Source organism: Tachyglossus aculeatus, chromosome 2 (assembly GCF_015852505.1).
Source record: "Tachyglossus aculeatus isolate mTacAcu1 chromosome 2, mTacAcu1.pri, whole genome shotgun sequence".
NCBI lineage: Eukaryota > Metazoa > Chordata > Mammalia > Monotremata > Tachyglossidae > Tachyglossus > Tachyglossus aculeatus.
The window spans coordinates 31,147,727-31,164,001 of NC_052067.1; the positions used below are offsets into that span (position 1 = coordinate 31,147,727).

A 16,275-nucleotide genomic window follows, 5' to 3' on the forward strand; every position below is an offset into this window, starting at 1 on the left:
TCTTTTAGAATTAGGATTCTAAATTTAGTATTAGGATTTGAACATGTCAGTGGAGAGCACATTCCATTTTCAGAGGTCTATAGGAAGGAAGCTTTCCTCCCCAGCCCTTACAATATCCCTTAGGATAGAGATATCTCTTGTGGAAAGAAATATTCATTCATTCATTCAATCGTATTTATTGAGTGCTTACTGTGTGCAGAGCACTGTACTAAGCGCTTGGGAAGTACAAGTTGGCAACATATATATTGTCTCTACTTATAAGGTGAATCCTATTTCAGTAAATCTGGAGGTCATCAATGACAGGAGTGGCTAATTCCTCTTTTCAAAAGAAAATTTCCCTTTTTCCCCCATCTGTAATGCACCTTACTAAACTAAAGGGAATCTAAACTACTTGGTCACAAATAGCCCATCTGGGAAAGATAACTAAAGCCTTCAACTTCATTTGCCTAGGAATCCAAAGCTAATCTTCATTATAATCATCAACAGAAAAACTTTACAAACTATGACCCAAAGAGGAATTTCAGTTTTGATCTAAAAAATAGTTCTGAAATGGAAATGGTGAACGGAAGGTAAATTAGCCACTTCATATTCAGGATTGTTCAGGAATCTTCACTTTCGTAATGAATCTGATTATAATAATAATAATAACGGTATTTGTTAAGTGCTTACTCTGTGCCAGGCACTGTACTAAGCACTGGGTTTTACACAGTCCCTGTCCCACATGGGGCTCAGTCTCAATCCCCATTTTACAGATGAGGTAAATGAGGGCACAGAGAAGTGAAGTGACTTGCCCACACACAGCAGACAATCAATCAATCAATCGCATTTATTGAGCGCTTACTGTGTGCAGAGCACTGTACTAAGTGCTTGGGAAGTACAAATTGGCAACATATAGAGACAGTCCCTACCCAACAGTGGGCTCACAGTCTAAAAGGGGGAGACAGAGAACAAAACCAAACACACTAACAAAATAAAATAAATAGAATAGATATGTACAAATAAAATAGAGTAATAAATATGTACAAACATATATACATATATACAGGTGCTGTGGGGAAGGGAAGGAGGTAAGATGGGGGGATGGAAAGGGGGACGAGGGGGCGAGGAAGGAAGGAAGCTAGATGACTGGTTATTTCCTCTACCAAAACCAAAAAAAGTCTAATTAGCTAAATTTTCAATCATCTAAGCCAGTCTGGGTCCCAATTTGATTGGATAATTGATTTTACACTTTAACAGTTTTCCACCTATCAAAAACTCTGGACTGTATTCAACTTTGTAGTTAAGTTTGTTAGAACTACATCAGGCATTAGGGAGTCTCACTCACTCTTGCCGACATAAAACATTACTGCTGTTCCATTTAGAGCACAATGCATTTCTTCTGCAGTGCACTAAATAGTAGTCTAGTGGCCTGTAAGAGTGACTGAATCTTTCTAAGAGACACGTGGACTTCACACTAGTTATTCAAAATAATTAAGTGCATTAAGGCCCTAAGCATGATCCGAATACCCTTCCTAATGTTAAATACATTCAGTTCAATTCCTGAAGTTTTTCCCCTTTTGAAAGAGGAAATGTGGATGGAATTGAGCGCTTACTGTGTGCAGAGCACTGTACTAAGCACTTGGGAAGTAAAAGTTGGCAACATATAGAGACAGTCCCTACCCAACAATGGGCTCACAGTCTAAAGGGGGGAGACAGAGAACAAAACCGAACATACTAACAAAATAAAATAAATAGAATAGATATGTACAAGTAAAATAAATAAATAGAGTAATAAATATGTACAAATATGTACATTCAGTTCAATTCCTGAAGTTTTTCCCCTTTTGAAAGAGAAAATGTGGATGGAATAGAATAGGTGAAGTAGAGAGATGAGGAAGAAAGAAAACTAAAGAAAAGCATCTTATCGTGATACAAATAATGGCACTTATTAAGCACTTACATATGTTAAGGTCTGGAGTAATATGGCATTTATTAAGCGCTTACTATGTGCAAAGCACTGATCTAAATGCTGGGGAGGTTACAAGGTGATCAGGTTGTCCCACAGGGGGCTCACAGTCCTAATCCCCATTTTACAGATGAGGTAACCTGAGGCACAGAGAAGTTAAATGACTTGCCCAAAGTCACACAGCTGACAATTGGCAGAGCTGGGATTTGAACCCATGACCTCTGACTCCAAAGCCCGTGCTCTTTCCACTGAGCCACACTGCTTCTCTAGACACAAGGTTATGAAATTGGACATAGTTCCTGCCTCCATGGAGCTCACAAACCACAATAAAGGAATCTTCCCCACTCCTCAGATGAGAGGGATATAGTTGAACATGAAAGCTTTCTGCTGCCACTACTGGAGTGGATGTCATGTTCTTAAGCACATTTTACTCCAGAAGCACAGTACAAAAAAAAAAACACTTCTCATTTTTAATCATCACAAGAGACACAATACAAGAAGCTAGGCACCTAATTGACAGCAAGTAGGATCAAATAGAAGACCTCCTATACTTTCCCCAAATCAATTTCCACATACAATAGATATCACAGAGTTGTGTTTTGACTTATACTTCAATCATATATTCTTGGTGACATGTGCTACATTTTGTTGATTCAGTACTGTATTAATTATCACTTTTTCTTCCTTCCTACAAAACGTGTCACTAGGGCCCCTCTTCAAGAATACATAAAAGCATTCAAGGGAAACTGGAAATCAGTAGAGCCTCACATACCTAATAGCACCAGGCCCAATGAGGGAACTCTTGTTTATTACCCCATTTCTTTTTCTTTCAGCTTGTGGAGCTGGTTTCAGAATTGACAAAAATTCAAGGGAAGCATACCAGTCCAGCAATATTTCATTGGTCAGCCAGTAGTGGACACTGAATTTAATACTAGCAAGTGCATAGAAATCGGAAGTATTGTTACCCCAAGTAAGGGGAGTACATGGGGACTCACCGGCACCAGAAACTTTTGAGGAAATTTATTTTGCCATTAGTTTGTGCATCCAGGCCCTCAACAAGCAGATATGCCTGGGAGAAATCATCAGAATGAGGGTTCCAAGGTAGGCCCGTGTGCTCTGGTTCTGATTATGACATTACTCGGCTGGGAACTGCCCACCAAAAGAAACCTCAGGATTCGTGTTGGGGCAAGAGAGCAAGAGGAAAACAGAGAGAAGGGAAGAGAGACAGCTCATAATTTTCTTGGTCTGCCTTCCTCCTCTTCTCACTATCCCTCTCCCACTGAGCATACATATTTTAGGTGAGAGCTGAAATTGAAATTCTGTAGCAAACCAGAAAGCCTCTGCTGGATGTCTTTTCGTCACAGTCCATTGAAATAAATGAAACAAGCCAGGCACAAATCCCTAGTTTCCACTTCGTGGTGACTGTAGGCAAACCTACACATTGAGATTAACAGTTGGGATACACTCTCAAAGAGCGGTATCACACATTTGGAATGACTAGTGACATCTACGGCCCGAAACACTAATAAGTGAACTTTAAACACAGGGGAGAAAGTTTACTGTGAAAGCACCGAAGTGGCTAAACAAAATTCTGGCAGTGCAACATTTCAACTTGTATCCAAGTTCACCAAGCTCATAACTCAGTTCACTAAGAAGGTAGCAAGACTCTAAATAATCATCCAGATTCTTCCAAAAATATTTCCAGAGAAATTTTCCGGCTTGTTTGGAGCTCCATTAACACCTTCCCAGACACTGTATTCAATGGAAAAGAAATTAAGCTGCACTCTCGAGGCCTGAAATAATTAATGAAATTCTAAACATGGCCCAGAAGAAAAGATGTGCCCTTGACAGAATCTAGGTGGAACTGCAGCCATATGGTTCTGAGCTCCTCCACTGGCTCCCCTCCTTCCCCACCAGGATCCATGAAGCGGTGCCACCCTGCTCTCCCTGCCATCGCTAGGAGAAAACTTTTCCCACCGGACGAGGAGAAGGGGAATGCGTACCATTAAAATGTTAGGATGGTTGTGACTTGTGGATTAGGGAAGGCCCTGCCAGTGGTTAAAAAAGCCTCAAAATTGCTCCTTTCAGCAGTAACGTCCTGCTACATTACACTTGCCATTTGGGGGTTTGTCAAGGCTAATTGCTGCTTCTACTGTAGTTATTTTACCTCTTTCCCTATGTGTCTGTCGTTAGTCATCCTCTCCCTACCCCAGTTTAGAATCTGGGCACCTTATGGGCTAAAGACCATGATTGAAATACTCCTAGTACCATTTCTCAGCATGTTGCGCGGTGCTTTGCACCAAGTGAGCACTGAATAAATGTAGCAAATAATAACAATGAGAGATAAACACATCCCATCACCGATTATTCATTCATTCACTCATTCAATCGTATTTATTGAGTGCTTACTGTGTGCAGAGCACTGTACTAAGCGCTTGGGAAGTACAAGTTGGCAACATAAAAAGACGGTCCCTACCCAACAGTGGGCTCACAGTCTAGAAGGGGAACACATTTCATGATTAGAGAAACAATATGGCCTAGTGGATAGAGTCAGAAGGACCTGGGTTTTAAACCTAGCTCCTCCTTTTGTCTGCTGTGTGACCTTGGGCAAGTCACTTCACTTGTCAATGCCATTTATCTCATCTGTCAAATGGGGATTAAGATGGTGAGTGGTGAGCCCCATGTTGGACAGAGACTGTCTCCAACCCAATTCGCTTGTATCAATCCCAGTCCTTAGTACAGTGATTGGCACATAGTAAGCACTTAACAAATAGTACCATTATTATCACCTAACAACAATACAGTCTTTAGCATGAACATGTCTATGTACTAGATCCCAATGCTGAAGATACTTCCTGGAAGTCAGGAATCTTCAGACTGGAAGGATACCACATTTGTCTTAAAATTAACATTAATTTAAGACATGTCATCCTGGATTATGAAGAATGGCTCTTCAATTATATATAGCTCATATATATATATATATATATATATATATATATATATATATATATATATATATGTGTGTATTTGTTTTGAAGAGCTGAAAGTATTCAAATGCTGCTGTATTTAACAGGTGAGCCTCTAGATATCACTGAAACCATACAACTCAAATTTCAAGGTAAGCAAGTAAGTCTACCTAGCCTGCAAATATAAAAACACTCTCCTGAGTAAAGTGTTTATATGACAAGGAGACAAACCTTCATGCAATATGTATTTTTGAAAGACATCACACAGGGAAGTGACATTAATTCTACATCTGACAAATGGTAGATGGTCAGGCTGATTTTCCTTTAGCGAGCGCATTGATCATATGATGTCTGTGCTACTGATACATCACAACCTGGAAAACGCAAACTTTCCCACTATAATGAGCTCTTCCAGAACAATAATTTATTGAAATGTCTTCTTCTAGTTCATCAGCTCCAACTCAATTAAATGCCTTCTTCCCCATTCCCAATAAAGGTGCCTGCTGCTCTTTCCCAACAATCAATAGTCAATGCCAAACTGTTTGACATTGCGCTTCATTATACATTTATGTTTTGGCTGTCAAATAGATCTTATTTGACCTACTACAGTTCAACCTAAAATAATTGCCTAGAATACCAGAAGTAAAAGAGATTTCATGACGTCATCTGGCCCAGGCCCCTGTCTATTGGTTATACTGTTTTGGTGATTTTCGTTTTATAAAGGTCTCTTGGGATGGAGCTTCCAGAACCTCCCTTGAAATATACTATTCTAGTGTTACCTGACTCCAACCATCAAGGAATTAGGAAACTCTTCTGCTGCAGATTAAATTCATTTCTTCTTGTTCAGTCCTTTGCGAATGGCTGGTCAACATCAGCCTTATAATAATAACAATAATAATGGCATTTATTAAGCGCTTACTATGTGCAAAGCACTGTTCTAAGCGCTGGGGAGGTTACAAGGTGATAAGGTTGTCCCACATGGGGCTCACAGTCTTAATCCCCATTTTACAGATGAGGTAACTGAGGCACAAAGAAGTTAAGTGACTTCCCCAAGTCACACAGCTGACAATTGGCGGAGTTGGGATTTGAACCCATGACCTCCAACTCCAAAGCCCAGGCTTTTTCCATTGAGCCACGCTGCTTCTCTAGTAAAAACTGTTAACTCAGGCTTCAGTGTCTTTTCTCCAGATTAAACAATCCCAACTCCCTTACCTGTCCTCACAGTCTTTCCCCTTAATCCCTATCTGCGGTTTTTCCCCCGAGACCTTCTCTAATTTCTCCATATCCTCTGTGAAATGTGGTGCTCAAAACTGGAAAATACCCCTACCTAATAAGAGTCTTATCAATGCCTAGAAGGGCAGAAAGATTACTTCTCATATTTGGCATATCATACTCTTCTTAATACATCCAAATGCTATTTTTGCCTTTTTTTTTTGAATGACACTACTGCCGTCAGTACAATTTATATTGCCATCCATCATTCATCTGGCTCAGGAAAGCTTAGTTTCAATAGCCCAATTTCAGTGCTAACGGATTGACTGAATTTTGGAAACTGTAACATCCCTTAGGAATGCAGCTTGCCTAGTGAATAGAGCAGGAGCAAGGGAGTTATGAGACCTGAGGTCTCCTCCCAGCTCTGCCCCTGGCTTTCTGTGTGACTTGGGAAAAGCACTTATGCTCACTGGGCCTACTTCCTCATAACAGTTACGGTACCCACTTCTGTTGTGAGGTCTATGGAGGATAGGAACAGTGTCCAGTAAAACTGTCCTGTATCTACAGCAGTGATTGCAACCTCATTTAAAACCTAGTAAATGCATAATGAATACCATAATTACAACTGTCAACGATGCAAAACCCACTAAGGGTCACCTCTATATGAAAAGAGACGCAGTTCCTATCATTTGGATGGAATCTGAAGTTAAAAAAAACCCAACTCGTCTAGGTCCCTTGGCCCAACCTTCTTCCCACTCCAATTTTTGGGTTTACAAGGTCCTATCAGGAAAATTCTGCAAACCCTACTGGTCACCTGGTGCTTGTCTGCACAAAGTAGTCATTCAATAAGTACTACAGAAATGCTGTTTAGCATTTTCCCGTAGATGTCATGTTATCAAGAGTATGACTCCAGTCATCCCACTTCTATAAAAGGGGACACAATGCTGAGGGAAAACAATTAAACCGTTTGGTTCCAAGTCTCTAGGAGTTACAATCGAAGTTCTAAACTACATACCCTGAGGCCTTTAAATGCCACTGTAATCCTAAGAGAGCATGGTTGTTCAACCATAACCATCTCAAAAGCACTTTACCCAGGACTGTACCAATGAAGAAATGAGATTCCACAGTAGTTACAGCAGCTTGAAGGCCTCTCAATCGAGTCCATCTTTTACTGTAGCTGTCAAAACATTTCTCTGCTAAAAGGTAGGAATAAAAGTAGACCCAATTTTATCTTTAACCATACTTTCCTCAAAGGCGATATGGAAGAAGGACACAATTAAGGCCAGAAAACTTCTTGTCAGATTGGGTATTCGACACTTAGATAACATCTGAACTTGTTCTATGGATCATGCTCTCTTTGGGGAATCAAAACATGGGATGGCTGATAAGGAACTTGGTCACATTTCTCTCTACTTCAGACAAATGGCATATGAAAGGCCATTTTGACTGACAAGGACAATAAGGAGGCCTGTCAAGAAGGTTTCATAGAAAAACAAAATTCAGAAGTAATGGGGTTTCAACTCCATACAACAAAGGCAGAGTTAACCTTGGCAGAGTTAACCTTATTTCTGGAGGTTCACTGTGAGGAAAGTTTAAATAATGGCTCTAGAGCCTAGCATCCTTATGACTGGATGTTTTATTTTTAGCAATAAAGTTCTCACAAAAGTCTGGCCTCGGGTTTCTTCTATAGGATACCTAGTGAGCTACCCAAGAAATGATCACACTATTACATATTTTAGAATAATGAAAGAGCACTCTAAATAGGAAATTCAAACAACGGGAATTTTGAAAGAAGTCTGTCCAAATCCCTGCATCAGTCTTACACTCCCTTAAGTTCAGGACCCCTGGGGCTTTGTGCAGTTTAGGGCAATATCCACCCAGCCACTGAGGGAGGATTTTATGAGACGCAGAATGGTGTAGTGGACAAAGCATGGGGCTGGAAGTCAGAAGGCCATGGGTTCTAATTCCAGCTCCACCACTTGTCTGCTGTGTGGCCTTGGACAAGTCACTTAAATTCTCTGTGCCTCAGTTGCCTTATGTTGTCGAGTCGTCTCCGACCCATAGTGACGCCATGGACACATCTCTCCCAGAATGCCCCACTTTCATCTGCAATCATTCTGGTAGTGGAGCCATTGAGTTTTCTTGGTAAAGACACAAAAGTGGTTTGTCATTGCCTCCTTCCGTGCAGTAAACTTGAGTCTCCACCCTCAACTTTCTCCCATGCCACAGCTGCCCAGTGCAGGTGAATTTTTCATTGTAGCAGATTGCCTTCCACTCACTAGCCACTGTCCAAGCTAGGAATGGAATGGGCATGCCTCTGCTTTACTCTCCCCGCCCATAGTCGAAACTGGTAGAGTACTGGAAACTCTCCAGGTGTGACACAGAGAGGGGATGCTTCAGTTGCCTCATGTGTAAAAAATGGGGATTAAGAGCGTGAGCCCATGTGGGACAGGGACCGAGTCCAACCTCAGCGCTTAGAACAGTGCTTGGCACATAGTAAGCGCTTAAAGTACCATAATAATTATTTTCATTATTGTTCTCATCCCTCTTTAGAGGCATGGGGCAGCCATTCAGGGGGCAGATCCCTTGGAGCAGGTCCAAGTTCACTAAGGCATTGATTCCAAAGCATCTGATAACAGTGGACATGGATCATGCCACATGAAAATACCCTAAAGAGGCAAAGTGATGTGTTGGCCATTTCCCTGCTTTAAGCAATAGCAATATTCTCTCTTAACACTGTGCACGTTGCTCTGCAGAGAAAGTACATAACAAAATTGTCTTGATGTCAGCATTTCAAAAGCAAAAACATACTTAGTCTCCGGTGAATCTGCTCTCAACTTGGAACTTCAGAGATGTGAGAAGCCAGCACTTTACTATTATGGTTTCTACACTTGGACTTTATGAGGTGCACATTATTTATTCTATAGAAGTTGACCATAATCAGAGGAATGGAGCAGAGACACCCTCACTCTGTCATGAAGCAGTTTCAGAATTTTAAAATACTTCTGGGGGGAACCATATTGACTATTCCATCTCCAGTGTCTAGGACTACTGATCGTGCTAAATTCTTTCATTAGGTCTATGAAAACTGAATGGAGGATTTGGTGCTGTGCTGCTCCTGTGTTTAGAGAGGCAGATGTAACAGCAGAGAAGAAACCAAAGAAACAAGATTTTCCCATGAATCCTTAACGTCTTACATCTTCTAAGATTCCTTCACAGTGAGGAGCGATTAAGAATATAATGGCTACCTGTGAATGTGATTTGAATCAAGTAGATGATAACAACGATGCTATTTATTGTTTACTATGTGCCACTCGCTGTGCTAAGCACTGGGGTCAGAAGGTGTCCCTGTTCCACATGGGGATCAGTTAAAGAGGGAAGGAAAACAGTTATTTGCCCACTTTACTGATGGATCAATCAATCAATAATATTTATTGAGTGCTTACTGGATGCAAAGCACTGTACTAAGTGTTTGGGAGAGTATGATATAAGAGAGTTAGTAGACGCATCCCTCCTGCCCACAATGAGCTTATAGCCTAAAGGGGCATCAGGAAACTGAGGCACAGAGGAGTTAAGATGACTCGCTCAAGGTTACCCAGCAAGCAAGTGGTGGAGTCGAGACTGAGGAGGATCGACTGATTCCCAGTGCTGTACTCTTTCCACTATGACAGAAACCTACAACAACGTTTTCATTTAATCGTACATTTCCTAATATGGGGACTAAGCCTGGTGTTGGGTAGGGATTGTCTCTATTTGTTGCCCAATTGTACTTTCCAAGTGCTTAGTACAGTGTTCTGCACACAGTAAGCACTCAAATATGATTGAATGAATCCATTTCATTTTATTTGTCTTTTAAATATATCAAGAATCCCGGAAAGGATTCATAGGGGATAATGTAGATGAAAATATTAATCTGCATTTTCCGTAGTGTTTCAAGGAAAGCAAGAAACAACAAATGAGTCAACTGAGGATAAGGCTAATGGCTTTGTAAAATTCTCAGTTCTACTATGTTTTATAGTTCCAAACATAGGCATAAACCAAGAATACAGAAAACTTCAGATATCAGGTCATACGTGAATAATGACCCTACTGGAGTTTTTATATAAACCAGCACATTATCCAGTAAGATCTGGATGCCTTAAGAAATGCTTGTCATTTTAGCTGTAATTCTCCTTTCAGTTAGTGGTGCATTGATAGATTAGCCTACAAACTATCAGTATCAGCCTAAAGCATCTTTCTTAAAGACTTGAAAAAGTACATATGGTAAGAAGCCCCTTATACTAATTTCACATAGTCCTACCAAGTTATAAAGTGTATTCTAGCGTATATGTTGCAGTACCGTTTTATTTGCTAAAATATTTTCTTCGGAGAAAATATGTTCTCCAGTACCTGTGACAAAACATTTTGAAGATGAGTACCTTTTATCTGAAAACTATCTAATCGAGAAGATTCTGATTTGGTAAGCTTTGGCATTGGGGCATTTTAGTACTTTTGTCCTAAGCAGATGCACATATGCAATTTTCAAAGTTTTATTTTTTACTGGAACCCTAGAAAAAGATAAAGAGAAACTGAATAGTATATATTCCTTATGCAAAAACTAGTATACATAAAAACACTATTTGCCCACTGTAGAATATCATTTATTTTCTTATGATCTGTGCTACTTTTGAAAAACATTTGCACCATTCACAAATCAAAATCACATTTCCTAGTAAAAAATAAACAAAAAGGATGTAAGAGACGGAGAGAAGTGAAATTACTAGATGAAATTTATTTCTAACTACTGAATGAAATCAATGCGATAAATAAGTTAACATGGAGTAGGAAACAAAATAGGCCACCAGGACTAACACTGCTTCTATGATTCCGGGTCTGAGAAAAGTCTAATAGTACCATTTTCTAAATCTTAAGACTTTTTAGTGAATCATGCATTTTGAGCAAAGCTGTGGAGAAAACTTTTGACAAGCTTATTCTGGGATTTGTTTTTGACTAAATTTTTAGAGTGAAAACCACTGCCAGGTACAGCTTCTGGGGTATTTCATAATTTATTTCAAACAATGGAGCTCCAGGCTGAGGTCTCAATACTGTAGTGTTCAGAACTAGCCAGTTCTTTACTGTTGCCTGCTCACACTTTTCTTCTGCACACTTGTGTGCAGCTGGTAGATTTTTGAAGTGAACAATTCAGGTTAATTTCTATAAATCTGACTAGCAGGAGGGGATAGACAGGGGTGGGGTTTGGAAAGGTGGTGGGGGGGGGAGGAGGAGAAGAGGAAGGAATCAATCCTCTAATAAGAACCCTATCTGCCTGTTTGTTTCAGCTCCCCCAGTTAATATGTCCTTTTGTCAACGGTACTATCCTGAGCACCCAGATTCACAAAGGGTAGTCTTACAGCAGTGATGAAATAATTGTAAACCTATGTCATTAACAACAGAACTTTCTAAAATTATCTCCTGAAACTAAGTAGTTTTTTTTTTAGAGTGCTCTTGAGGTTTCCCCCATGCTGTGTTCATTCCTTTTGATTTAAACCAGAAGAAAAGAGGTTGTAAGCAGGAGCATTTCCCAATTACCTCTCTGTCAACTGATGCATTAAGGATCATGCCATAAAAAGTCCTTTGATTTTAAATCAATATACATCTCCTAGGAAAACAAACGTCACTATTTTCCACAGAGGTTTCCTGTGACACTAGAGTTAAATTCTCACAAACCTCTCCCCACTCCCAAAACAAACCATTGCAGGTTGTCCTGAATAAGCCAAAAAGCTAAAAGATTTCTAGTGTCAGACTGTTTGGCACTCAGTTTGATATTTAAAAGTGATGGTTTCTTGATTCCAATTCATCCTGGTGAAATACTTCCAGCTTATAGGAACCATTCATATACAATTAGAAGTTACATAATGTAGCACTAGCAAGAGGTAACCAAGAGGGGGAAAAAAGCATAAATAAATATGAAAGGGCCCATGGTGTAAAAGGGGAGAAAGGGAGAGGAGATGGAAACTGGAAGGACGATGGGCTGAACTTTATTAGCTGAAAACTAGGAGGAGCCTAGAAAGAAACTATCCATGGTTCTGACCGTGGGTTACTGGCTGGAAGGGATCTGCACAGAGATGCTGTAATTTACTTTATTCCACAGCTACAGAAGGGGTGTCGGGTCGGTACAGTTCATTCATTCATTCATCCGTATTTATTGAGCGCTTACTGTGTGCAGAGCACTGCACAGACATGCTGTAACTTACTTTATTCCACAGCTACAGAAGGGGTGTCGGGTCGGTACAGTTCATTCATTCATTCATCCGTATTTATTGAGCGCTTACTGTGTGCAGAGCACTGCACAGACATGCTGTAACTTACTTTATTCCACAGCTACAGAAGGGGTGTCGGGTCGGTACAGTTCATTCATTCATTCATCCGTATTTATTGAGCGCTTACTGTGTCCAGAGCACTGTACTAAACGCTTGGGAAGTACAAGTCGGCAACATATAGGGCCGGTCCCAACCCAACAACGGGCTCACAGTCTAGAAGGGGGAGACGGACAACAAAACAAACACTAAAAAAGCCAACAACAATCACCTTTCCTAATAATCGAAAACTTTCCGAGCTTAATATCGGCGTCACTAATGGAGATTTCTGTCCCCAACCGCCCAGCCTCTCTCCTCCAGGGCAGAAGGCCAATCTGAGCTATTGACAGGCGAGGCCCAAGTCCCCGAAGGAAGAAAACCAACTCCCTCCCGAAACTTTCAGAGTTAACATTTTGGTGTCCGAGTGTGGATTCTCTTCACTTCAACTAGACTGGCCCCAAGCTAGTCATTTTACACTGGGAATCCCAGATAAAGAAGCCTGTCCCCTTGGAGCCACTGGATTCGCTTGTGCAAATGATTAATGTGCATACATTACCAACTTGTACTTCCCAAGCGCTTAGTACAGTGCTCTGCACACAGCAAGCGCTCAATAAATACGATTGATGATATAGCTATAATCCTATTTATTCTGACGGTTTTGACACCTGTCTCCCTGTTTTGTTTTGTTATCCGTCTCCCCTGTCTACACTGTGAGCCCGTTATGGGCTAGGGACCGTCTCTATATGCTGCAGGCTTGCACTTCCCAAGCGCTTAATACAGTGCTCTGCACCCAGGAAGCGCTCAATAAATACGATTGAATGGACAAAGACAAGTAGTAGCCCTTCCACTTCCCATTCGCAAAGGTACAGAATGCTCTACACACAGGAAGCGCTCAATAAATACGACTGAATGAATAAAATGAAAAAAATCTTGGTAAGGAAAGGCGGGTGCCACGGATAACCAAAACAATTCCCAGACCTATTGCGCTTAGAATAGTGCTTTGTACATAGTAAGCGCTTAACAAATGCCACCATTATTATTATCAACCCGCACATTCATTCATTCAATCGGATTCATTGAGCGCTTACTGTGTGCAGAGCACTGTTCTAAGCGCTCGGAAAGCACTGTTGAGTAGGGACTGTCTCTATATGTTGCCAACTTGGACTTCCCAAGCGCTTAGTACAGTGCCCTGCACACAGTAAGCGCTCAATAAATACGATTGATTGAAAGTACACTACAGCAATAAAGAGAGACAATCCCTGCCCAGAGGGGAGGGGAGGAAAGCGACCGGGTCCCCATTCATTCATTCAATCGTATTTACTGAGCGCTTACTGTGTGCAGAGCACTGTACTAAGCGCTTGGAAAGTACAATTCGGCAACAGCTAGAGACACTCCCTACCCAACAACGGGCTCACAGTCCTTACGCCACTCAATCAATCGTATTTATTGAGCGCTTACTGTGTGCAGAGCACTGTACTAAGCGCTTGGGAAGTCCAAGTTGGCAACAAATAGAGACAGTCCCTACCCAACAGTGGGCTCACACTCTAAAAGGGGGAGACAGAGAACAAAACCAAACATACTAACAAAATAAAATAAATAGAATAGATATGTACAAGCAAAATAAATAGTAATAAACATGTATAAACATATATACAGGTGCTGTGGGGAAGGGAAGGAGGTAAGAAGGGGGGATGGAGAGGGGGACGAGGGGGAGAGGAAGGAGGGGGCTCAGTCTGGGAAGGCCTCCTGGAGGAGGTGAGCGCTCCACGCACTAATAATTACGGTATTTGTTAGGCGCTTACTACGTGCCCGGCACTGTGCTAAGCAAAGCAAGCAAACTTCAGGACAAAGCAAGGCTCGGGAAACCTCAAGCGTGAGGCCCAGGAGGGCAGGATGGAGTCCCCAAAGGCAGAGCGCTTAGGACAGTGCTTCGCACATCGTAAGCGCTCAACAAAAGAGAAGAGAATCGAGAAGCAGCGTGGCTCGGTGGGAAGAGCCCGGACTTGGGAGTCGGAGGTCAGGGGTTCGAATCCCGCCTCCCCCAACTGTCAATCAATCAATCCATCGTATTTATTGAGCGCTTCCTGTGTGCAGAGCACTGTACTAAGCGCTTGGGAAGGACAAGTCGGCAACGCATAGAGGCGGTCCCTCCCCAACGGCGGGCTCGCAGGCTAGTCAACTGTGTGACTTTGGGCAAGTCGCTTCACTTCTCTGGGCCTCAGTTCCCGCATCTGGAAAATGGGGAGGAAGACCGGGGGCCCCCCGGGGGTCAACCTGATCACCTTGCAACCTCCCCAGCGCTTAGAACAGCAGTTGGCACACAGCAAACTCAATTAATGTCACCATTATTATTATTATTATTAAATGCCATCGTTATTATTCTTATTAAATGCTATTCTGATGAAAACGCGCCCCTCCCGAGGCGGGGGGACTTACGTGTTCCGTCAAAGCGAGTGGCTATAGTGTCGAGGAAGGTGTTCTGGGGGGCCAGTAATCCTTTCATCACCGGCATCTTTCCAGTGCGGGGTGAGATGCTCCATCAAAGTTGGTCCGGGAGCTGGTGGGGACGGAGTCACTCGGGCGCCAGGAGCGTGGGGGTGCTGTGGATGGGGGGGTGTATTGTGTGTTTTGTGTGTGTGTGTGTGTGTGTGTGTGTGTGTGTCTGTTGAGGGGGGGGCGGGGGGAACTCCTCAGCCGCCTCCACCCAGCCTGGCCCGCCCCCCAGGACCGCCCTCCGCCCTCATCCCGGGACATTCGCTCAGGCGCGCGCGCGCCCTCCTACCCCCCCTGCGCGCGCACGCACAGCCCCTCCCCGCGCGCTCTCCTACCCCCCTGCGCGCGCACGCCCACCCTCTCGCCGCGCGCGCCTACCCCCCCTGCGCGCGCTTTCGCACAGCCCCTCCCCGCGCGCCCTCCTACCCCCCCCTGCGCGCGCACGCACAGCCCCTCCCCGCTTGCTCTCCTACCCCCCTGCGCGCGCCTCCCTCCCCTGCGCGCGCCCACCCTCTCGCCGCTCGCGCCTACCCCCCTGCGCGCGCATGCACAGCCCCTCCCCGCTTGCTCTCCTACCCCCCTGCGCGCGCACGCACACCCCCTCCCGCGCGCGCGCCTCCCTCCCCTGCGCGCGCACGCCCTCTCGCCGCGCGCGCCTACCCCCCCTGCGCGCGGACGCACAGCCCCTCCCCGCTTTCACTCCTACCCCCTCCCGCGCGCCTCCCTCCCTTGCGCGCGCCCACCCTCTCGCCGCGCGCGCCTACCCCCTGCGCGCGCACGCACAGCCCCTCCCCGCCTGTTCTCCTACCCCCCTGCGCGCGCCCCCCTCCCCTGCGCGCGCACACCCTCTCGCCGCGCGCGCCTACCCCCCGCGCGCGCACGCACAGCCCCTCCCCGCATGCTCTCCTACCCCCTGCGGGCGCACGCACACCCCCTCCCGCGCGCGCGTCTCCCACCCCTGCGCGCTCACACCCTCTCGCCGCGCTCTCCTACCCCCCTGCGCGCGCACGCACAGCCCCTCCCCGCGCGCTCTCCTACCCCCTGCGCGCGCACCCACAGCCTCTCCCCGCGGACTCTTCTAACCTCCTGCGCGCGCCCGCACACCCCCTCCCGCGCGCGCCTCCCTCACCTTCGCGCGCACGCCCCCTCGCCAAGCGCGCCTACCCCCCCTGCGCGCGCACCCACAGCCCCTCCCCGCGCGCTCTCCTACCCCCCTGCGCGCGCACGCACACCCCCCCCGCGCGCTCTCCTACCCCCTGCGCGCGCGCACACACCCCCTCCCGCGCGCGCGCCTCCCTCCGCTGCGCGCGCGCACCCTCTC

General features: G+C 44.5%; 1 protein-coding gene and 1 non-coding gene across 2 annotated transcripts in view; both read right to left on the reverse strand.

Annotated features, from left to right (window-relative positions):
* KCNH8 (potassium voltage-gated channel subfamily H member 8) overlaps positions 1-15,082 on the reverse strand; it is a 268,495-nt gene extending 253,413 nt beyond the window's left edge. Inside the window, exon 1 of the mRNA XM_038769533.1 lies at positions 14,898-15,082. Coding sequence (XP_038625461.1) covers positions 14,898-14,973 — 76 coding nt within the window. The 5' untranslated portion in view covers positions 14,974-15,082. The remainder of the gene's footprint in view (positions 1-14,897) is intronic.
* On the reverse strand, positions 8,379-8,517 carry LOC119924935. Its single transcript, XR_005449613.1, has one exon. It is a non-coding gene; the product is annotated as a small nucleolar RNA SNORA7 (small nucleolar RNA).
* Positions 15,083-16,275: the final 1,193 nt, after the last annotated feature.